An 18,571-nucleotide genomic window follows, 5' to 3' on the forward strand; every position below is an offset into this window, starting at 1 on the left:
ATAGCAAGTCTCTCTCTCTCGCTCTCTCTCGCTCTCTCTCTCTCTGCCTGCAGCACACTGGAACAGGCTGCGTGCAATATTGGAAAATGAGGCCCTTAGATGGATAACTTTCCCATTATCCATCTCAACAGCTTTTGAATATGCACCCCTAGATCTATAGCAGTGCTTTACTTATGTTGCACAATGTTCTACAATATTTAGTAAATACTTTCTAAAAATGATTTTTGTCCTGAAGGAGAGTGTTATGTACAGTGTAAGTTTTGGATTAGCATATTGGTTAGAGTAGCAGGCTGAGAACCAGGAAAGCTAGGGTTCAAATCCCACTTCTCCCACTTATGCTCCTTGTGACTTTGGGCAAGTTATTTTACCATCAATTGCCTCAAGTATAAACTTATGGCCTGATTTACTAAGTTTTTTTTTTTCCCATAGACAAAGACTTGGGAAAAAGCCTTAACAAATGTGGCCCTTAGATTGGGGAAAAGGCCTATCTTCTGCTGTATCATGAGCTCAGATTTCGAAAGTAGAATAATTAAATTCAAATCCAACCCTGTCCCTCCCCAACTCAGCCACCAACCTTCCTGAAATTTATATTCAAAACTTGGGCTGTCTACAACAAGGTCACATGGACCCTCTAAACCTTTACAGTGCCCAAGCTTCCCCTGCCCTTTCCCTATAGTAGGATCTGAGGAGCTGATCTCTTGCTGTTTTGCTTATTGCTGTCAAAATATGGCTGACTCAGTATTTCATGCTTTAATCCACATATGAGCCAGTATAATTATTTTATTTTTTTATTTACTTATTTTTAAAGATTTGTTATCCCCACTCTTCAGAGTTCAAGGTAGGGTACAATAAAACAATCATAAAAAAGGCAACAAAACATACAAACAAAAATGTAAACCAAAAAAGGTCTTAATACTGCTGGACAAAACAAATGACTATACTTAAGCCCTGAACGAGCCAGGAAATAAAATATATCAATACGGCGATGGAAACATTGGATAATTAAAGATGATTATGAAAGTGTTGGAAAAAAATTTAAACCCCACTTATTTCATGAGACTTTTTCTGCTTAGTACTCTAAAAATGTTTAGATGTAACAATTTTATATTTGGTATTATATTATTTGCTGTTTTTCATTTTAATTTGCTTTTATTGCCTGTTATGTTGGTAAATTGTTTGTGATGCATTATAGTGTGTATGTTATTTATAATTCACTTAGTGCAATAAGCAAAATAGAAATATTTTAAATAAATAAGACAGCAGAAAGTAAGCACCTTTTCTTCTGTACTACATCTACTGAGGAGTATGGAAGATTTGAAGGACTGTGGGTGGACATTGGGCAAAACATGCAGTGGGTTGTATGGTAATGGTGATATTTGGGGTAACCTTATTGAGAGGCAGAGAGCATGCCCTATGGACCCTAACCCGAGTTTAGATGGCAGGAGGCCAGAAGAGGTACATGGGGAAAAGAAGTTACTTGCCTGGATGGGATCTAGGGGGAATAGGAGCGCTTGCCTCAATGGGTTCAAGCTGAAAGGGAGGGTATATGAAGGAGTGGCCCTACAACTCCACTTTTAACATGTGCAGGACAGGCAATTAGCCTGGTCCTCCTTAAATCCCAGGGAGAGAGCAAGCTCTGTGAGAAGTATCCTGTTGAACAGGGATAAGAATGCGGGCCCAGCTGATTTCAGGAGGCCCTGCATCTCCAGGAGAAGGCAGCTCCTGAAATATCCCTGCCATGAGGTGACGCAGGAAGTACACTGCTGGAGGTAAGCAGTCTACATTTTTGTATGCTGATTAATATGCCTCATAAATCTCCTACATATTTTGAAGGAGTGAATAAACATGTGAACAAAGGTGAACTAGTAGATGTAGTATATATGGATTTCCAGAAGGCATTTGACAAAATCCCTCATGAGAGGCTCTAAGAAAACTAAAAAATCATGGGATAGGAGGTGATGTCCTTTTGTAGATTGCAAGTTTGTTAAAAGACAGGAAACAGAGAGCAGGATTAAATGGTCAGTTTTCACAGTGGAGAAAGGTAAACAGTGGAGTGCCTCAGGGATCTGTACTTGGACCAGTGCTTTTTAATATATTTATAAATGATCTGGAAAGGGGTACGACGAGTGAGGTGATCAAATTTGCTGACACAAAATTATGCAGAGTAGCTAAATCTCAAGCAGATTGTGATGAATTGCAGGAGGACCTTGTAAGACTGGAAAATTGATCTTCCAAATGGCAGATGAAATTTAATGTGGCAAGTGCAAAGTGATGCATGTAGGGAAAAATAACCCTTCCTGTAGTTACACAATGTTAGGTTCTATCTTAGGAGTTACCACCCAGTAAAGAGATCTAGGCATCATAGTGGATGATACATTGAAATCATCGACCTAGTGTACTGTGGTAATCAAAAAAGCAAACAGAATGTTAGGAATTATTAGGAAGGGGATGGCAAATAAAATGGAGGATGTCATAAAGCCTCTGTATTGCTCCATGGTGAGACCACACCTTGAATACTGTGTGCAGTTCTGGTCACCGCATGTCAAAAAGGATATAGCTGCACAGGAGAAAGTGCAGAGAAGGGCGAACAAAATGATATGGGGCATGGAACAGCTGCCCTATGAGGAATGGCTAAAGAAGTTAGGGCTGTTCAGTTTGGAGAAGAGACAACTGAGGAGGGATATGATAGAAGTCTACAAAATCATAATAGGACTTGAACAAGTTAATGTAAATTGGATATTTATTCTCTCAGATAATATTTATTTATTTATTTATTTTGCATTTTTATATACCGACATTCTTGTATCAGATACAAATCATACCGGTTTACATTAAAAATAGAGTATACAGGAAAATAGGTTTCCTAAGTCAAATACATTGAACATATTTAATAAACAAAGGATTACTAAACACTATGAAAAAGGTTAATTAACAAAGGAAAACTTAAGGGAATTAAAATAAGCGTAGCACAAAGGATTGCACGAAGGGGTGCACAAAGGGGAGTGCCCCTTTGGCGCACCCCTTCTGCGCGCGACGCCTGGTGGAATGTGGCCTTTTACCGGCTCGCCGCTGAGCGTGATGACATCAGGGGGGGCGGGTCTCTTCATCCCTGAGTTCACAGCATTCTCAGTTTCAGCGCGAAGTGTTTTTTCAATTTTTTTGGTCTTTTTGGTCTCTTTTTCTCTCAGCGATTGCCCCTAAAGGTGCCCGGTACTGGTGGGCTGCCCCTCCGCACCACTGCCTATTATTAATTTATTAATAATTTATTTAATAATAGAAGGACCAGGGGTACTCCATGAAGTCAGCAAGTGGCTCATTTAAAACAAACCGAAGAAAATCCTCAATAGGGAAAGTGCATATGTTTTCTTTAGATCAAAATTCCAACTGTCAACAAGAACAGTGATGGAGATAGTTCCAATGGGTGCAGAGGGGGACAGGGCATTGTTCACTAGGGTCTGGAATTTCTGCAGGAAGATTTCTGGAGTCAGATGTTCCATGGGTCTGATTAACTCTGGCGCGCGCAGATTTACGCCTGCTTTTGGCAGGCGTAAATCTGCCAACAAAGGTAGGGGGGGTTTAGATAGGGCTGGGGGGGTGGGTTAGGGAGGGGAAGGTGCAGGGGGGTGGAAAGAAAGTTCCCTCCGAGGCCGCTCCGATTTCGGAGCGGCCTCGGAGGGAACAGGCCGCGCGTGCCGGGCTCGGTGTGCGCAAGTTGCACAAATGTGCACCCCCTTGCGCGCGCCGACCCCGGATTTTATAAGATATGCGCGGCTACGCGGGTATCTTATAAAATCCAGCGTACTTTTGTTCGCGCCTGGTGCGCGAACAAAAGTACGCGCTCACGTAAATTTATAAAATCTACCCGAGAGTGTCTCTTTCTTTATCTTCTCATTTTAAGTGCTTACTAATTTTGTTATCGCCCTGGGCCCTCCTGCTGACCACCAATGATTTTTTTAAAGGTATGGGGGTATTGTGGGAGGTTGGGGTGGGGGTCTCTAGGCTACCTGGTAATTCTGGGGGGGTTAGGGTGGGAGGGCCTACCGGCCTATACTTAATATGGAAAGGAAGGGATCAGAAGGGGCATCCTTCCAGAATTGCATTTCTGGAAAAGTTGTAGATAAAACAATGTGGCTGAAAAATTTCTGTTAGATGCATTATTTTAAATAGGATTAGGTATGCATGAGCTGTTTTACATGAATTTGTAAAATGTATGCATGCAAATATCATGCAAATCAGCTCATTGTAATAGGGACAGGTTTCAGGCCCAAATATTGCATGATATCGCTGCAGTAGGGTTATATCACGCGATATACGCTGTTTAACACATTATAGCCCTTTCACTGATTGATAAATATCCCTATTAGGGTCCTAAATTTTTAGCTGAAAGTTCACTTAAATTTAGGATCCTATATCTTAAGGCCTTAAATGTATGCCTGCAAGTAATTTGTCTAGATTTAGGATCATAGGTTAAGTGCCTATTACTGAAAATCTGTGTTAAGTTCCTATTTTCCCCATCATGCAACTTCCTCTGTAGCTACAGACTTTATAGGCATCTAAATTTAGACATTCAGTCATAGTCAGTTTTTTAAAGGGGCCTATTTAGATATCTATACCCTTTGAAAATTGAGTTCAATATATTATATACTTACTTCTGCCCATCCATGCAACTTTTCATAAATATGCTTGTCGTCTTTAAAAAATTCAATGTTCAATAAGTCTTCCACAAACTGTTTTGATGTAATCTGAAGAGTCTAATATGGAACAAATATTATAATTAAATACATCAGAATATCTAACTTTATTTGTGTACCTCAGTAGTATAATAATGCACAAGTGAAAGCATTTGTGGAGGAATGAAATTTGGTATGAAGAAAGAAAATATGAATATCTTGGACAAGTTTGAAAACCAGAAACATCAGGTTAGTATTTTCAGAGAACTGAGTCTCCAAATAAAAAAATCCCCATTGTTTTCTAAGACAAACCATTAGAAGCTGTTAGAGACAGCAAAGTTGTTCATCTGTAAAAATTATTCTCAGCAGATAGTAGGATAAATAAAACACCCAAGTGGGGTGACGTCATTCTGACAGCACCAAAATGGAAAAACTCTCACAGAGTTCAGAAAAACCGAGAAGAGGTTTTTGAGCATATGCTAGTCTTTGCTCACAGCCACCCACCACACAATTCTCATTGGTCTTTATAGCAAGCTACTCTTCAACTCTAAGCAGAGGCAGGAGGGAATATGTGGCTGATTTATCCTGCTGTCTCTGGGAAGCACCTATTACAGATGAGCAACTTTGTTTACTCCATGGACAAGCAGAATAAAGTCAGCCAAACAAGTGGGGATTCCTAAATTGAGGGCTGCATTTTATTAATTTGTCATCTGAATATCTTTATATTTGGCTAAATTCTTGATATCTTCTCTACTTATTTCATAGTATCCCTCTCTCATTTCCTTTGCTGCATTTAATTGGGTCCTTTGACCAGCAATCTTTTCTCCCCGGTAGCTGCTCACAGAGGCCTCCTGAAATAAGCCTACAGGCTACGGCAGTTGGCAGCAGAGGAGATTATCCTCCTCCACCAAAGAATAAGCCAGCGCATGTGCACTTTAGACCCGCTTTAATTCAGCTCGATATAACACAAAATCACTAATAATGCAGTGAAAGGTTGGCTCCCAATTTTTTCACTGTTAAAATACATATCTTTTATTTCATGATTTTTTAAAATTGATAATGAGAGAGGGCAGGTGTTTTGTTCTTAGCAATTTTATTCTTTGCAATAAAATCTTTAAGATGAATTTTAAAAGCATGCCGTGCGCATCAATGGGTGGATGTGCGAATAAGTTGGGCTTACATACACAGAGTGGATTTTAAAAGCCGCCCAGATAGGCGTGTAAATGCTGCAGCACTCACATTTTGGAAGTTTTCAAAAAGAGGGTGGGGCATGAAGCTGGGATGTGTGTGTAAATACTTTTGTGATCTGGCGTGCGCCAACGCACCCTGCTGCATACCTTTACTTCTGCTATTGAATGACATGTAAGTTACAAACTACAAAAACTAGGCAGATCTGCAGGGTTTTAAGGATCGGGGCTGACTGGGGGGAGTGAAGGCTATCAAACCAGGGGTGTTGGAGGACCTCTTTTAACTGGGTAAACTGGGGATGAACTGGTAAAACTGGAAATGGCGTCAGCAGGTTCCCTTTTTTAAATCCCCTGATTTGTGTGATAGAAGTGGGATTTGAGTGCATCCACTTAAAATTTGGCATACAAATATGCATAGCTAGACTATTTTATAACAAGCGCACATATATTATAAAATAGCCAAATCCCTGGGTACGGGCCGACCCATGCGCGCACATGTGCGCCTGCACGCCGGTTTGCAAATTACTGTCCCTATTTCCATGAAATCTTTACTTCCATCATCCAAAAAACTGAACAGTATATGATTCACATCTTTCTTATCTATGATAGGAAAATATATAAACTCAATATAACACAGGCTCACTTATAATGTGAACCAAATTTTTGAACCCTATCACTGCATTATATTGAGTCTACATTATATCAGTCACACATTATCTGGCAAAGCCCATAGAAGACAAAGCCAGAGATCTGTTAGTACATTGGGTACACTAGGCTGTGGTCTGATCAGACCTTGCCACCACCCTGCTACCCATCCAGCTAGCGTGTGCCCAGTGTACTGGTATTATCAAGTGCAGAGGAAATTGTGATTCCATATTGTTCACAGCTGGTATCAGAGATAGTGGAAAATTTGGTTTCTTAGAATAAACTAATTACATAAAAACATCACTGGAAAAATTTCTGAAGTCAAATTTATAACGTGAATTTTAGACAATAAGGGAAAACCTCAGAATCGCAACAGGCTTAAAGATGGTAAAGCTTGATTGATTTCTATCATTGGTCAAAAACCCTTGCAAAGATTTTTTAAAAATGCAATTGTAATTAAAATACATACAAAGTCCAATCGCTAATAACATCAAGAATCCATTCTTACAACATGCAAACAGTCAATATACTTATCTCAAAGTGCTGATCAATGAAGGGTCCGTGAACAAAGATTGTCATGCTGAATGGTTTCTAGGCTATATAAAGAGGTCTAAATATGAGCCATAGCAACTTCATCTGATGGCCACTTCTATTGAAGACATCTTTAAAGCTACTACTTGGTCATCTTTGTTGCGCCGGAGGTGGACCCTTGGGCCGAGGTGGTGTTGATGCAAGCCATAGGTAGGGACCAACGGGTCCCCACCACTGGCAGGCAGAGTGGGTTGATGAACAGAGGCTAGCTGGAGCTTCACCAATACCAGACCTCGTTCCTGTTGCGACCATTGGTCTTCAACGGCTTTGCCCTGCCTACCTCTCACTACTTGCAGCTCCTCCCGTTCACCTTGGACTACTGGCTGCCGCGGCATCTGTTTGCCATCCTCTCTGGCGTCCCCGGACCGGCTTTGGTGCTGCCTCCTGCCATTCTCCTCCAAGGTACCTTAAGGCATGCGCGCGCACGCCGCCCTCATCTTATTTCCACGTTGGCGCGAACCTCAGGGGTGTCCCCCTCTAATGACATCACGCTGCCCGGATGTTTAAGCCTACAGTATTTGCTAGCTCATCGAGTTAGCAACAGTAACTCTATGGATGGGATTCACTCTCCGTACTGAAGCTGCTCTGCCACTCCAGCGTTATCTAGAACTCATACCCTTTGGGGTTGCTAAAGGGGTACCCGCTCCTCGGAGGCCTCTTCTGCTTCTTTCAGGTGCTATCAGGAAACCGGTACTCGCTCCTCGAGGGCCCATGTTCCCTGAGTCGTTGCCTGCATCTTCAAACCTTTCTACTTGGAAGTCTTCACTAACAGTTTCCATCTGTGAGTACAACTATCATCTATTCCACAGTACTGCTTCACTGGAACCAGGTACTCGCTCCTCGAGGGCCTGCCCTCTGTTCCGGTGCCAGACCTCTCGTCTAGTAGAATCTCTGTTACTGCTATGTGAGTACAATACAACTGAGTCTCTCTGCTCTAAGGGATCAGGTACTTGCTCCTCGAGGGCCTGCTCTCCCTGTCTCGAAGCTTCTCCTAATTCTACCTGGGACTCTGAATGCTTCTTATTGTGTACTCATAACTCTCAGTCTCTGTCCACTACAGCACAGCCTAGCAGAGGATTCGCTGTTCCAGCGTTCTGTGGGAGACCTGCCCAACCGGGCTCAACATCCACTACTCACTACTGCCACCTCTGGTGTTTTCCAAAACTGTTTAATAAAAGATTCAAATCTGTGTTTGTGTGTCCAGAGTCTAGCCTGACACTGTGGTCCCTCATGGGACTGACCCCCCGTGGGCATGGTCAGCTGCCACAGTGTTCAAGGATCCACCCAAACATCAATAACCATAACAGTTACCTGTGGGTTGTGCCTTTGGGTACTGGGGCCGGCTGGACTTAGGTGGGCCTCTGTAGGTAGTCGATGGGGAGATAAGAAAAGTATTCCTTACCTGCTAATTTTCGTTCCTGTAATACCATGGATCATTCCAGACGGTGGGTTATGTTCCATGTCCAGCAGATGGAGTCAGAACACAAAATTCCCAGGGGAGGAACCATATAACCACGCCTCCCCTGTAACAGCTCTCAGTAACTAGACTAACAAAGCCCAAAAGAGAGAGACTAAAAACAGAGGGATCAAGTAATCAAAGAAGGAATTGAAATAACCGCTGTCCAAATAAAACAGCAACTAAATTCTGAACAGTGAACTTGCGAAACAGCAGTGCGTGAACAAAAAAGAAGCGCAGTATTCGAAATACAGAGTAAAAGATTGTTAAGACAAGTAGGCAGGGATGTCCCACAAGCAAACCCCCAACCAAGGGAGGGTGTCTGGAATGATCCATGGTATTACAGGAACGAAAATTAGCAGGTAAGGAATAATTTTCTTTTCCCTGTACATACCGGGATCATTCCAGACGGTGGGATGCCTGCGGCTGAAGAAGCGGGTGGCCTTTGCATTTCCGGCGGTTGCCATTAGTGCGGTGTCCCCCATCGCCATACTATTATCCGCATCGCCTGCTGCGAGAGCTCCCACACTCCGGGATCCAAGTTTTGTCAGCTGAGAAAGTCTGCCTGTACGTTGTCCACTCCCGCTATATGCGAGGCTGCTAGTCGTTGGAGGTGAAGCTCTGCCCACTCCATCAATTTGTCGGTTTCCAGACAGACCCACCGACTTCTTGTGCCTCCCTGGCGGTGGATGTACGCCACTGTAGACGCATTGTCCGATAGCACCCTGACTGCTTGATGGCGTACTATGGGGAAGAAACCCTGTAACACCAGACGGACCGCCCTGGTCTCCAAGCGGTTGATGGGCCACTTCGACTGTTCCTCCGTCCATCGACCCTGGATTGAGCTGTCCCGACAGACCGCTCCCCAGCCTGTGAGGCTGGCGTCCGTGGTGATAATCACCCAATCCGGGTCCTCCAGCGACACACCCTGAGCTAGGTGCCGCGGTTCCAGCCACCAATGGAGACTGATGAAGGTTCCTCTCGGAATCGGAAGGATTGCCTGAAAATCTCTCGACACCGGCTGCCACCGGGAGAGTAGGGATCTCTGCAGAGGCCTCAGATGCGCAAATGACCAAGGAACCAGATTGATGGTCGAGGCCATGGTCCCCAGTACCTGCAGGTCGTCCCAGGCAGTGGGCGTCTCGAGCGCCATAAATCCTTGAATCTGCTGACGCAGAGCATGAGCTCTGTCCGGATGCAGAAAAACCCTGGCATTCTTGGTGTCGAAGTGAGCTCCCAGAAAATCCAACAACTGGGATGGGACCAGGCTGCTCTTGGTGAAGTTGACAATCCATCCCACAGATTGGAGAAGTTGTACCACTCAGTCGACTGCGAGGATACACTGCGCTCGTGACTTTGCACGGATGAGCCAATCGTCTAGGTAAGGATGCACAAGGATGCCTTCCTTGCGCAAGGTTGCCGCCACTACCACCATGATCTTCGTGAAAACCCGTGGGGCTGTGGCCAGGCCAAAGGAAAGAGCGCGAAATTGGAAGAGTTGACCCAAAATTTTGAAGCGTAGGTAACGCTGATGAGCTTGACAAATTGGTATGTGGAGATACGCCTCCGTGAGATCCAACGAAGCCAAGAATTCTCCCGGATAAACTGCCGCTAACACTGAACGGAGGGTCTCCGTGCGGAAAACGAGGAACTCTGAGGGACTCTGAGGGACCGGTTGACCTGCTTGAGGTCCAGGATAGGACGAAAAGTACCTTCCTTCTTGGGAACCACAAAGTAGATTGAATAATGCCCCCGGCCCAGTTCAGCTGGGGGCATTATTCAACACTATGGCCCCCAATTGAAGGGGACATTATTCGACACTATGGCCCCCAATTGAAGGAGACGATCGAGGGTCTGCCGCATGGCTCCCTGTTTGATTAAGGACTCGCAAGGGGAAAACAGGAACCGGTCCCGAGGAGCGCAAACAAAATCCAAAGCGTAACCGCGTCTTAGAATATCCAGAACCCATTGATCCAACGTGATTTGGACCCACTCTTCGTAAAAGAGAGCAAGGTGACCCCCCAGTCGAGGGACCACCTCGCGAGTCCGTCTGGCATCATTGGGTAGATTTAGCGGATGTACCAGCACCTTGCGCTTTCTTACCCTGGTGGCGCCCACGAAAGGGCCGGTTCCAGGAGTGCGAACGAGAAGAGGGAGCCCGAGGTGGCTGTTGCCTCTGAGGACGCGCTCTCCGCTGGTTACGATAACGGTTTCTGGGGTAATTATATGATCTTGACGAACGGGGTCGATCTTCGGGCAACTTGTGCACCGCGTTCTAATTAAGGGACTTGATGATCTGATCCAAGTCTTCACCAAAAAGATACCTACCCTTAAAAGGAAGGGGCCCCAAACGTGTCTTGGAAGAGGCATCAGCCGACCAAATGCGAAGCCAAAGGAGCCGACGCGCTGAGACCGCCGCCACCATGGTTCGGGCTAGGACCCTTAAAAGATCATATAAAGCATCCGTTCCATAAGCAACCACGGCTTCCAGTCTGTCCGCCTGGTGAGCCTCAGCGTCTGGTAAGGACTGGGAGGTGAGAAGCTGCTGCACCCACCGAAGACCCGCTCGCTGTGCGAGGGAACTGCAGATAGCCGCCCGAATCCCTAAGGCCGAGACCTCAAAGATACGCTTGAGATAAACCTCCAGCTTCCGATCCTGCATATCCTTCAACGCCGTCCCTCCAGTGACAGGAATATTGGTATGCTTTGTGACCGCTGATACCGCAGAATCTATGGCGGGAACCTTGAGAATTTCCAAAAAATCGGCCGGCAGAGGATACAATTTTTTCATGGCTCAACCGACCCTAAGGTTAGCCTCCGGGGAATCCCATTCCCGAGTGATCAACTGCAAGATCTTGTGATGAGTGGGAAAAGACTTGGCTAGAGACCGCAGTCCTGCTAGGAGGGGGTCCCCCTTCTTGAGATCCAGGTCAGGCCCCACCGGTTCCGGAGGTGGATCAATATCCATTTCCTGGAGGATGTAGGGAATGAGGTCATCTAACTCCACCGCTTGGAAGATGCGGAGGACCCTAGGGTCGTCGCCCTCCACCTGGGCCGCCAAGGTGGGGTCGTCCACATCAGGGTCCTGGGATTGTCCTTCCCCCGACGAAGTCTCCCGAAGGTTGTGTCTCTGCTCTGAAGAAAAGCCCTGTGCATCAGGACTATGAATTCAGGGGAAAAGGCCTGGCATCCTGAGGGATCACCCTCCGGGGGATCCCCCCTCTGCCTACCAGGATTAGACTCGGAGTAAGGGTCCAAAATGGGCCTAGAAGTGGGGAACGGATTATCCGTGTCCCCCTCAGAAAGAGCGGCATCAGAATCTTGCAACAAAATGTCCGCCGTTCCCGCGTTGAGAGGGAACTGGGCCTGGCGCTTCCTTCCCACGCGGTCTGCAGCTCGAACGTCCTTGTTAGTAGCTGGCGCACATTCCCCCTCGGGGAAACAGCCTGAGCACAGACCCTCTTCAGAAAATAATCCGGCCCTGTCGGAGCCCTCACAAGGCGCCGCGGACTGCATCGCCGCAGGGAGAGAGAGAGGGGGGGGAGGCTCTACAGGTGGCTCGCACCTAAAATGAGCGCCGACCCGGCAACGGACGCTTGCCGCGGTCCCCCACCGACCTGAAGAAGAACTGACGGGGAATTACCCTCCCAACAGGCGGCCCCGGGGAATGGTGCTTCGCGGGGCCGCAGGTCGGGACGTCGGTCACTCCCCAAAAGGGAGGGGGAAAACCTGGGTCAGGAGGGAGAGGCCGGCGCTACCAACGTTCACCTCAGAGAGCCAAACGGAGTCCAAAAAATTGCAGTCTTCTGCTGAAAAAGAAGATGAAACAAAATATACACCTACCCCAACTGAGCCCTCAGTGAGGAAAATGAGAAAAGAAAGAAAGAAAACAGGCAACAGCCTGTCAGCAAGTCACCAGGCTAGAGAGCGATGAGCCAGCACCAGCGGAGAGCTCTCCCCCTGCTGTAAGAGGAGCAAAGTGACCTAAACTGTAAATTTAAAACTTTCTATTTTTTTTTGGTTTGTTTTTTTTAAACTTGATCCCCCTGAGGAGGTAGCCCTAAGCTAACAAGCTAGGGACCACAAGTCCCCTGCTCACATCTGCTGGAGTCAGAACATTACTGAGAGCTGTTACAGGGGAGGCGTGGTTATATGGTTCCTCCCCTGGGAATTTTGTGTTCTGACTCCATCTGCTGGACATGGAACATAACCCACCATCTGGAATGATCCTGGTATGTACAGGGAACGAGTTCAGCCCAGAGACAGCAGGGGAGAGATGGTATAGTCTTACACTGGACGAGGTAGTGTCCTGGAAACTCGGGCGCCTAAGGAACGGAGGAGACAGGGGGCATCTGAGCAAGAGCAGGCTGAAGCCTGAATTGACCAAGTCCAGGAAGTAAGCTGAAGAGGTGTCTAGGAACAGGCTTGAGTCAGGGCTGGCGGCAATCTGGAAGCAGTGGCAAACGAGGCTGAAGTCTGATCACGGAGATAGTCTAGAAGCATAGTCAGGCAATGCAGAGGTCTGGGTCTGGAGAGAGGCAACAAGGTAGTCAGGCAATGCAGAGGTCTGGGTCTGGAGAGAAGCAGCAACGTAGTCAGGCAATGCAGAGGTCTGGGTCTGGAGAGAGGCAACGGCGTAGTCAGGCAATGCAGAGGTCTGGGTCTGGAGAGAAGCAGCAACGTAGTCAGGCAATGCAGAGGTCTGGGTCTGGAGAGAAGCAGCAAAGCAGCAACATAGTCAGGCAATGCAGAGGTCTGGGTCTGGAGAGAGGCAACAGCATGGTCAGGCTAAGCAGAGGTCTGGGCTTGGAGAAAGTCAATGGCATAGTCAGGTGAAGCAAAGGTCCGGGCTTGGAGAGAGTCAGTGGCGTGGTCAGGCGAAGCAAGTCAAAGACTGTGTAGGCAATCCGAGGTAAGGTGCAAGGCAGGAACGTAGGAACAAGGAAACAGGAACCAGGATCAAACGAGGAACAGGAACGCAGGAAAGAGACAAATCTCTAAGGAGGCAACGAGTACTCGACCAGCGAGGAGACCTGTTGCAAAGGCAAAGCTAGGGAGCGGAGCCTGCACTTAAATACTGAAGCTCCGCCGGCATCATCATTCAGGGCCGTGGCTAAGTTCCCGCCGCAGTCCCTACTTAAGCATTAAAGATGTGTGCGCCTAGGGAGGGGTGCGGCGCCGAGTAGCAGTGTCCCTCTGCGGACCACGCAGAGAGACTCGACGTGAAGCAATGGACGCCGTGGCTGGACCGGGAATGCCAGGGACAGCAGCTGAGCCGGAGGCACCAGGGGAGGCCCGAGGATGGAGCTGAAGGCCCACCGCCGCCAGAGAGGAGGAACCAAGAGCTGAAGTTACTGCAGAGAGGTGAGGGGGCCGAGCCGCGGGTCTGCCAAGGACAGCACGTGTAACAATCTTTTCACATCTTCCTGTTTCTCTACTGTCTTGACAGTATGTCTCGAAGAGACAATACCTATGCACTAGCAGTTCTGCACAGCCTGTTCATTCAGTAATCCATTCTCCTCTGGGTTGGGTCTGGGTTGTCTGTTAAGTACTTTCTCCAAAAGGCAACCCTCAACTTGGGACTCCCCACTGGTTTTGGCTGATTTAATCCTGTTTGTCAATGGGAAAAGCTAATTTGCTTACCTGTAACAAATGTTCTCCATAGACAGCAGGATAAAATCAGCCATACATGGATTACTCGTTCACCTTCCTGGCAGTCAACTACTAAGATCAAGCTTACATAATATAAGAACATAAGAAAATGCCATACTGGGGTCCATCAAGCCCAGCATCCTGTTTCCAACAGTGGCCAATCCAGGCCATAAGAACCTGGCAAGTACCCAAAAACTAAGTCTATTCCATGTTACCTTTGCTAATGGCAGTGGCTATTCTCTAAGTGAACTGGAAGAGACTGAGGGGCTTACAAGGCAGCAGTCATACATGAGAATTCTTGTGCATTCTCAAACATTTCTGACCTCTGAGAGCTAGGTCCATTTTGGCGCCATTAGGTGACATCACCCACTGATTATGGCTAAATCATTCTGTTATCAATGGAGGACCCCTATTACATGTAAGCAACCTTATTCTTCCTTCTACTGAGAACCTTCCAACCATGGAAAAGAAGAGAAAAGGGGAAAGACACAGTAATATCAGAGACTTAGCCCTGGTATTGAGTGTGCCCAGGTGACTCCTGAAGTTTAGCTAAGTCAGGGATTATATCTGTATTAGAACTTTGAGACTAATCCATTTGCTTAGCACAACTCCACCTCCCCCCCCCAAATAATTATGTAAACTAAAATTGTGACAGTGAAGCACTATTGTATTTTCCTATGAAAATAATAGACCAGTTGGAACCACATCTTGGGAGTTGTCAACAATTATTTTTGGAACTGGCTTCAGCTATCAATGCTGCCACAGAGAGTATTTGGTCACTCTGGCATTTGAGTTCTTTCACTTGTGGTCTACTGCACACTAATTGATTGATCACTTTCTAATGACCTCTTATGCCATCAGAAATTAACCCTCTGAAGAGTTTCATTAGTTGGACTACAGTAAAACTGAAGAACACAGCTTTTATAATGCACTGTTGGTGCAATTGTGCTCAAATAGTTTTTTTTATTTACACATGCAATAGTCATGACTTTGATTTACAATTTTGGGGTAAAATTAAGACAATTATGCAAATTACACAAAATGTTTTACCTTTAATTCATAAACATTTTATTGGGATTGCCAGTAATGGGTAATTATTAAATGGGACATAAACTAGTCACCTTTATGTTGGAAGCATGGATGTCTAGGATTTGAAATGTCATTTCTATGGAAAAACTAATACTAGATAAATATAAATTTTCTCATAAATAGCTGGAAATAAACATGTTTTCAGTAGTGGGCCTAACTGCAAAGTTAAGCATTTACTTTTATGATCTCAAAACAATTTAATTTTCAAAATCATGGTACCTGCATAAACTGTTTGAATATCATGTTATGTGGTTAACTGAATGAACATAACTTTACTGATAGTAACTGTAAATAGCAGAAAAAACAACTAGTCTATCCAGTCTGCCCAGTTATTCCTGTCCATACTGAAGATATGTACCAGCTGCCAGCCATAAAGCATGATCACTTGTAAGCTACCACTTCTTATTCAAGACAGGTTTTATTATCTTCCATCCTATGTACCCCAGCGTCTTGCGTAGATAAGCAAACAAGATTCACTATAAATTACACCTGGTACCTCTCTTCCTATGTCTAACCACAAGACTTTTTAATACTCTAAATTACCATCAACACTAATGTGACCTTTTCCTGAACATCCTGCTTCCTAGGTCCCCTAGGTCTTTCCAAACAGTAGCCCATTACCACTAACCTGTTGTACCTACCTGGTCTCTGCAGAGTTGTAACTTTATATACATAATTGCTATTTTAACATTCATCCATAATAATAATTAGGGATGTTCAATCATTTTTCCCGAATTAGGCAATGTCAATGAAATTGCCTAATTCGGAATGGTTTGGGAGAACCGAAAAACGATTGAATTTTTTCCAAAATTTCAGGAAAAATTCATTTTTGAGTTAGTGTGCACTAACCCAAAAATCGGGGCCCCCGAAAAAAAACAAACCCCAAACTGCGGGAAAAACAAAATTCCCGCAGGGGGGCCCTGAAACGAATCCAGACACAACATTTTTACCCGAAGCACATCTCTAATAATAATCATGAAACATTTTTATATATAGTCTGTGTTATGTTTAGGGAACGCTAGGAGAGCGATCCCATTTTGAGGGGATTGTGTGCCCTTGGGCCTCGGCACAATCCCAGACGAGTCCAAGACAGCACTGAGGTTGGCAAGGCATGTCCCAGCATGGGTGAAGACAAGTCTGACCCTCTGCCGGATCTGCACGCTTCGGGAAGACCAGCAACGCAATGGTGGTCTTATGAACAGTCTTCTGACCGTTCCAAGCCCTTTCAGACCTGCCACTGGGTAACAGCAAGAAGCGACAGGCCGGATGGAGACTAGGGCAGTGAAGACCAGAACATGGAGATTCAGACGAAGACTCAGAAACAAGTTACTTGGGTGCACAGATGAAGACTCAGGAACGAGGTACTTGGGTGTACAGACAAAGACTCAGGAACAAGGTACTAGGTATTCAGAAGACTAAAGCAAAGTACTGGGTTGAGACTGCGACACAGCGCACCCTACACAGCCCACACGCGGGACTGGTCGTGGACCACGCTGGACTCGAAGTAGTCTCTAGATGAGATGTAGAATAATGAAAGGAACATGTCTCAGAAGTTGTCGAGGCCTGCACCAGGGCACGCCCTACACAGCCGCCAGTGGCTGGTCGCAGACCACGCTAGAACGGCACAGGTACTGGCAGAGTCTTTGGCATGGACGGAGCAAGCACAAGGAACTCCGTAGACCAGGGACAAGGACAGAAGCAGAAGTCTCCCGGAGGCTTGAGCTGCAGAAGTGAGGAAGGCATTGCACCACGAGGCGCCCTACACAGCCCGCCTGTGGGACTGGTCATGAACCACGATGTGGTACGCCAGGAAGGGTGGCAATGAGGAACCAGGGGTACAGGACATCTGGACTGGATCACGGACATCAGGATCAGGAGACGAACATCTGAACTCTTGGAACATCAGGAAGTGGAACCTCAGGACATGAAGACATAGAACATCAGGAAACCATGGACACAGGAAGCAGATGAGACATGGAGCTCCAACGAAGAACGAAGGCCTGTCAGAGCGCTGGAAGACAAGACTTCCAGGAGAAAGTAACTCCAAGGCAAGGCAAGGCAGGACTGAAGGTGAAGCCCTCTTATAGGGCTGAGACAGGAAACAGTCATCAAGTGGGGCCGGGGCATATCCGGCCACGAGCCCTTTAAATCTTGTGAAGAGGCACGGTCCACACCCTAGGAACAGAAAGCAGGAAGTTGTGCAGGACCATGGCCAGCGGCCATGCCGCTGCTAACGCAGAAGAGCAGGGCGGGGCAGAGAAACAGGCCCAGTGTTGTCGGCAGCTCTCAAGCCGCAGAAGGCAGACTGAGGAGCAGCTCCAGCCGCAAGAAAGACGGGACTGTGGCCTCCAGGCCGTAGGGCAGGCAGAGAGAAGGTAAAAGGCTGCCCAAGAGGGCAGAATCATAACAATCTGCCAGGCAGCTGTGGTTGATCTGCTAGACAGACCTGGCTGACCTCCTAATTTGTAACCTGTTAGACCAACCCAACTGCTGTCCTTTATCTTTCATTCTTATTCTGAAATCAAAGCTTGCTGGTATCAATCATGGAAAGGAAATTCAAGAACAAATAAGTAGTTTTAGGTAGCTGAAAGTTCACTTAAGTGCATTCAGCCAATCTACATGTGTAATTCCTTATTTTACACTCACAGGTCCTGATTAAGCTTATGAAAATTTATCCCACAGAAATCATTTCTTAACTATGCTACAGATTGTCAGGGATGGTATTTTCCTACCTGGCTAATGTTTTTAATGGACCTGCCCTCCAGAATCTTTCCAACATTTTTCAAACCCATCTATACTACTGGCCTTGACTTCACTCTCTGGCAGCAAATCCCATAACTTAATTGTTGATTGAAAAAAAATACTTTCTTAAATTTGTATTTGTTTCATGGAGCATCCCCTAGATTAATAACCGTAATCTATTTACTTGCTCCACACCACCATGATTTTATCAACCTTTATCATATCTCTTTTCAGTCATCTCTTCTCCAACCTGAAGAGCCTTAACTTGTCAAGTCTTTTGTTGCTCTTCTCTTTACCTCTTCTAGTTCTGCTATATCCTTTTTGAGATGTGGTGACCAGAAATGCTCATGGTATTCAAGATGTGATCACACCATGGATTTATACAGAAGCATCCTGATATTCTCTATTCATTTCCTAATAATTCCTAACATTTTATTTTCTTTTTTGATTGTTTCTGCACATTGAGCTGAGGATTTCAATGTACTGTCCACAGTAACTCCAAGGTCCTTTTTCCTGCTTCATTGGCTCTAATATTCAAA

General features: G+C 45.8%; 1 protein-coding gene across 1 annotated transcript in view; it reads right to left on the reverse strand.

Moving 5' to 3' along the window:
- The window catches only part of KCTD19 (potassium channel tetramerization domain containing 19), a 487,519-nt gene that overhangs the window by 23,086 nt on the left and 445,862 nt on the right, over positions 1–18,571 (reverse strand). Inside the window, exon 15 of the mRNA XM_029608784.1 lies at positions 4,650–4,751. Coding sequence (XP_029464644.1) covers positions 4,650–4,751 — 102 coding nt within the window. The remainder of the gene's footprint in view (positions 1–4,649; positions 4,752–18,571) is intronic.

The sequence above is a fragment of the Rhinatrema bivittatum genome, chromosome 7 (genome assembly GCF_901001135.1).
Source record: "Rhinatrema bivittatum chromosome 7, aRhiBiv1.1, whole genome shotgun sequence".
NCBI classification, from domain to species: domain Eukaryota; kingdom Metazoa; phylum Chordata; class Amphibia; order Gymnophiona; family Rhinatrematidae; genus Rhinatrema; species Rhinatrema bivittatum.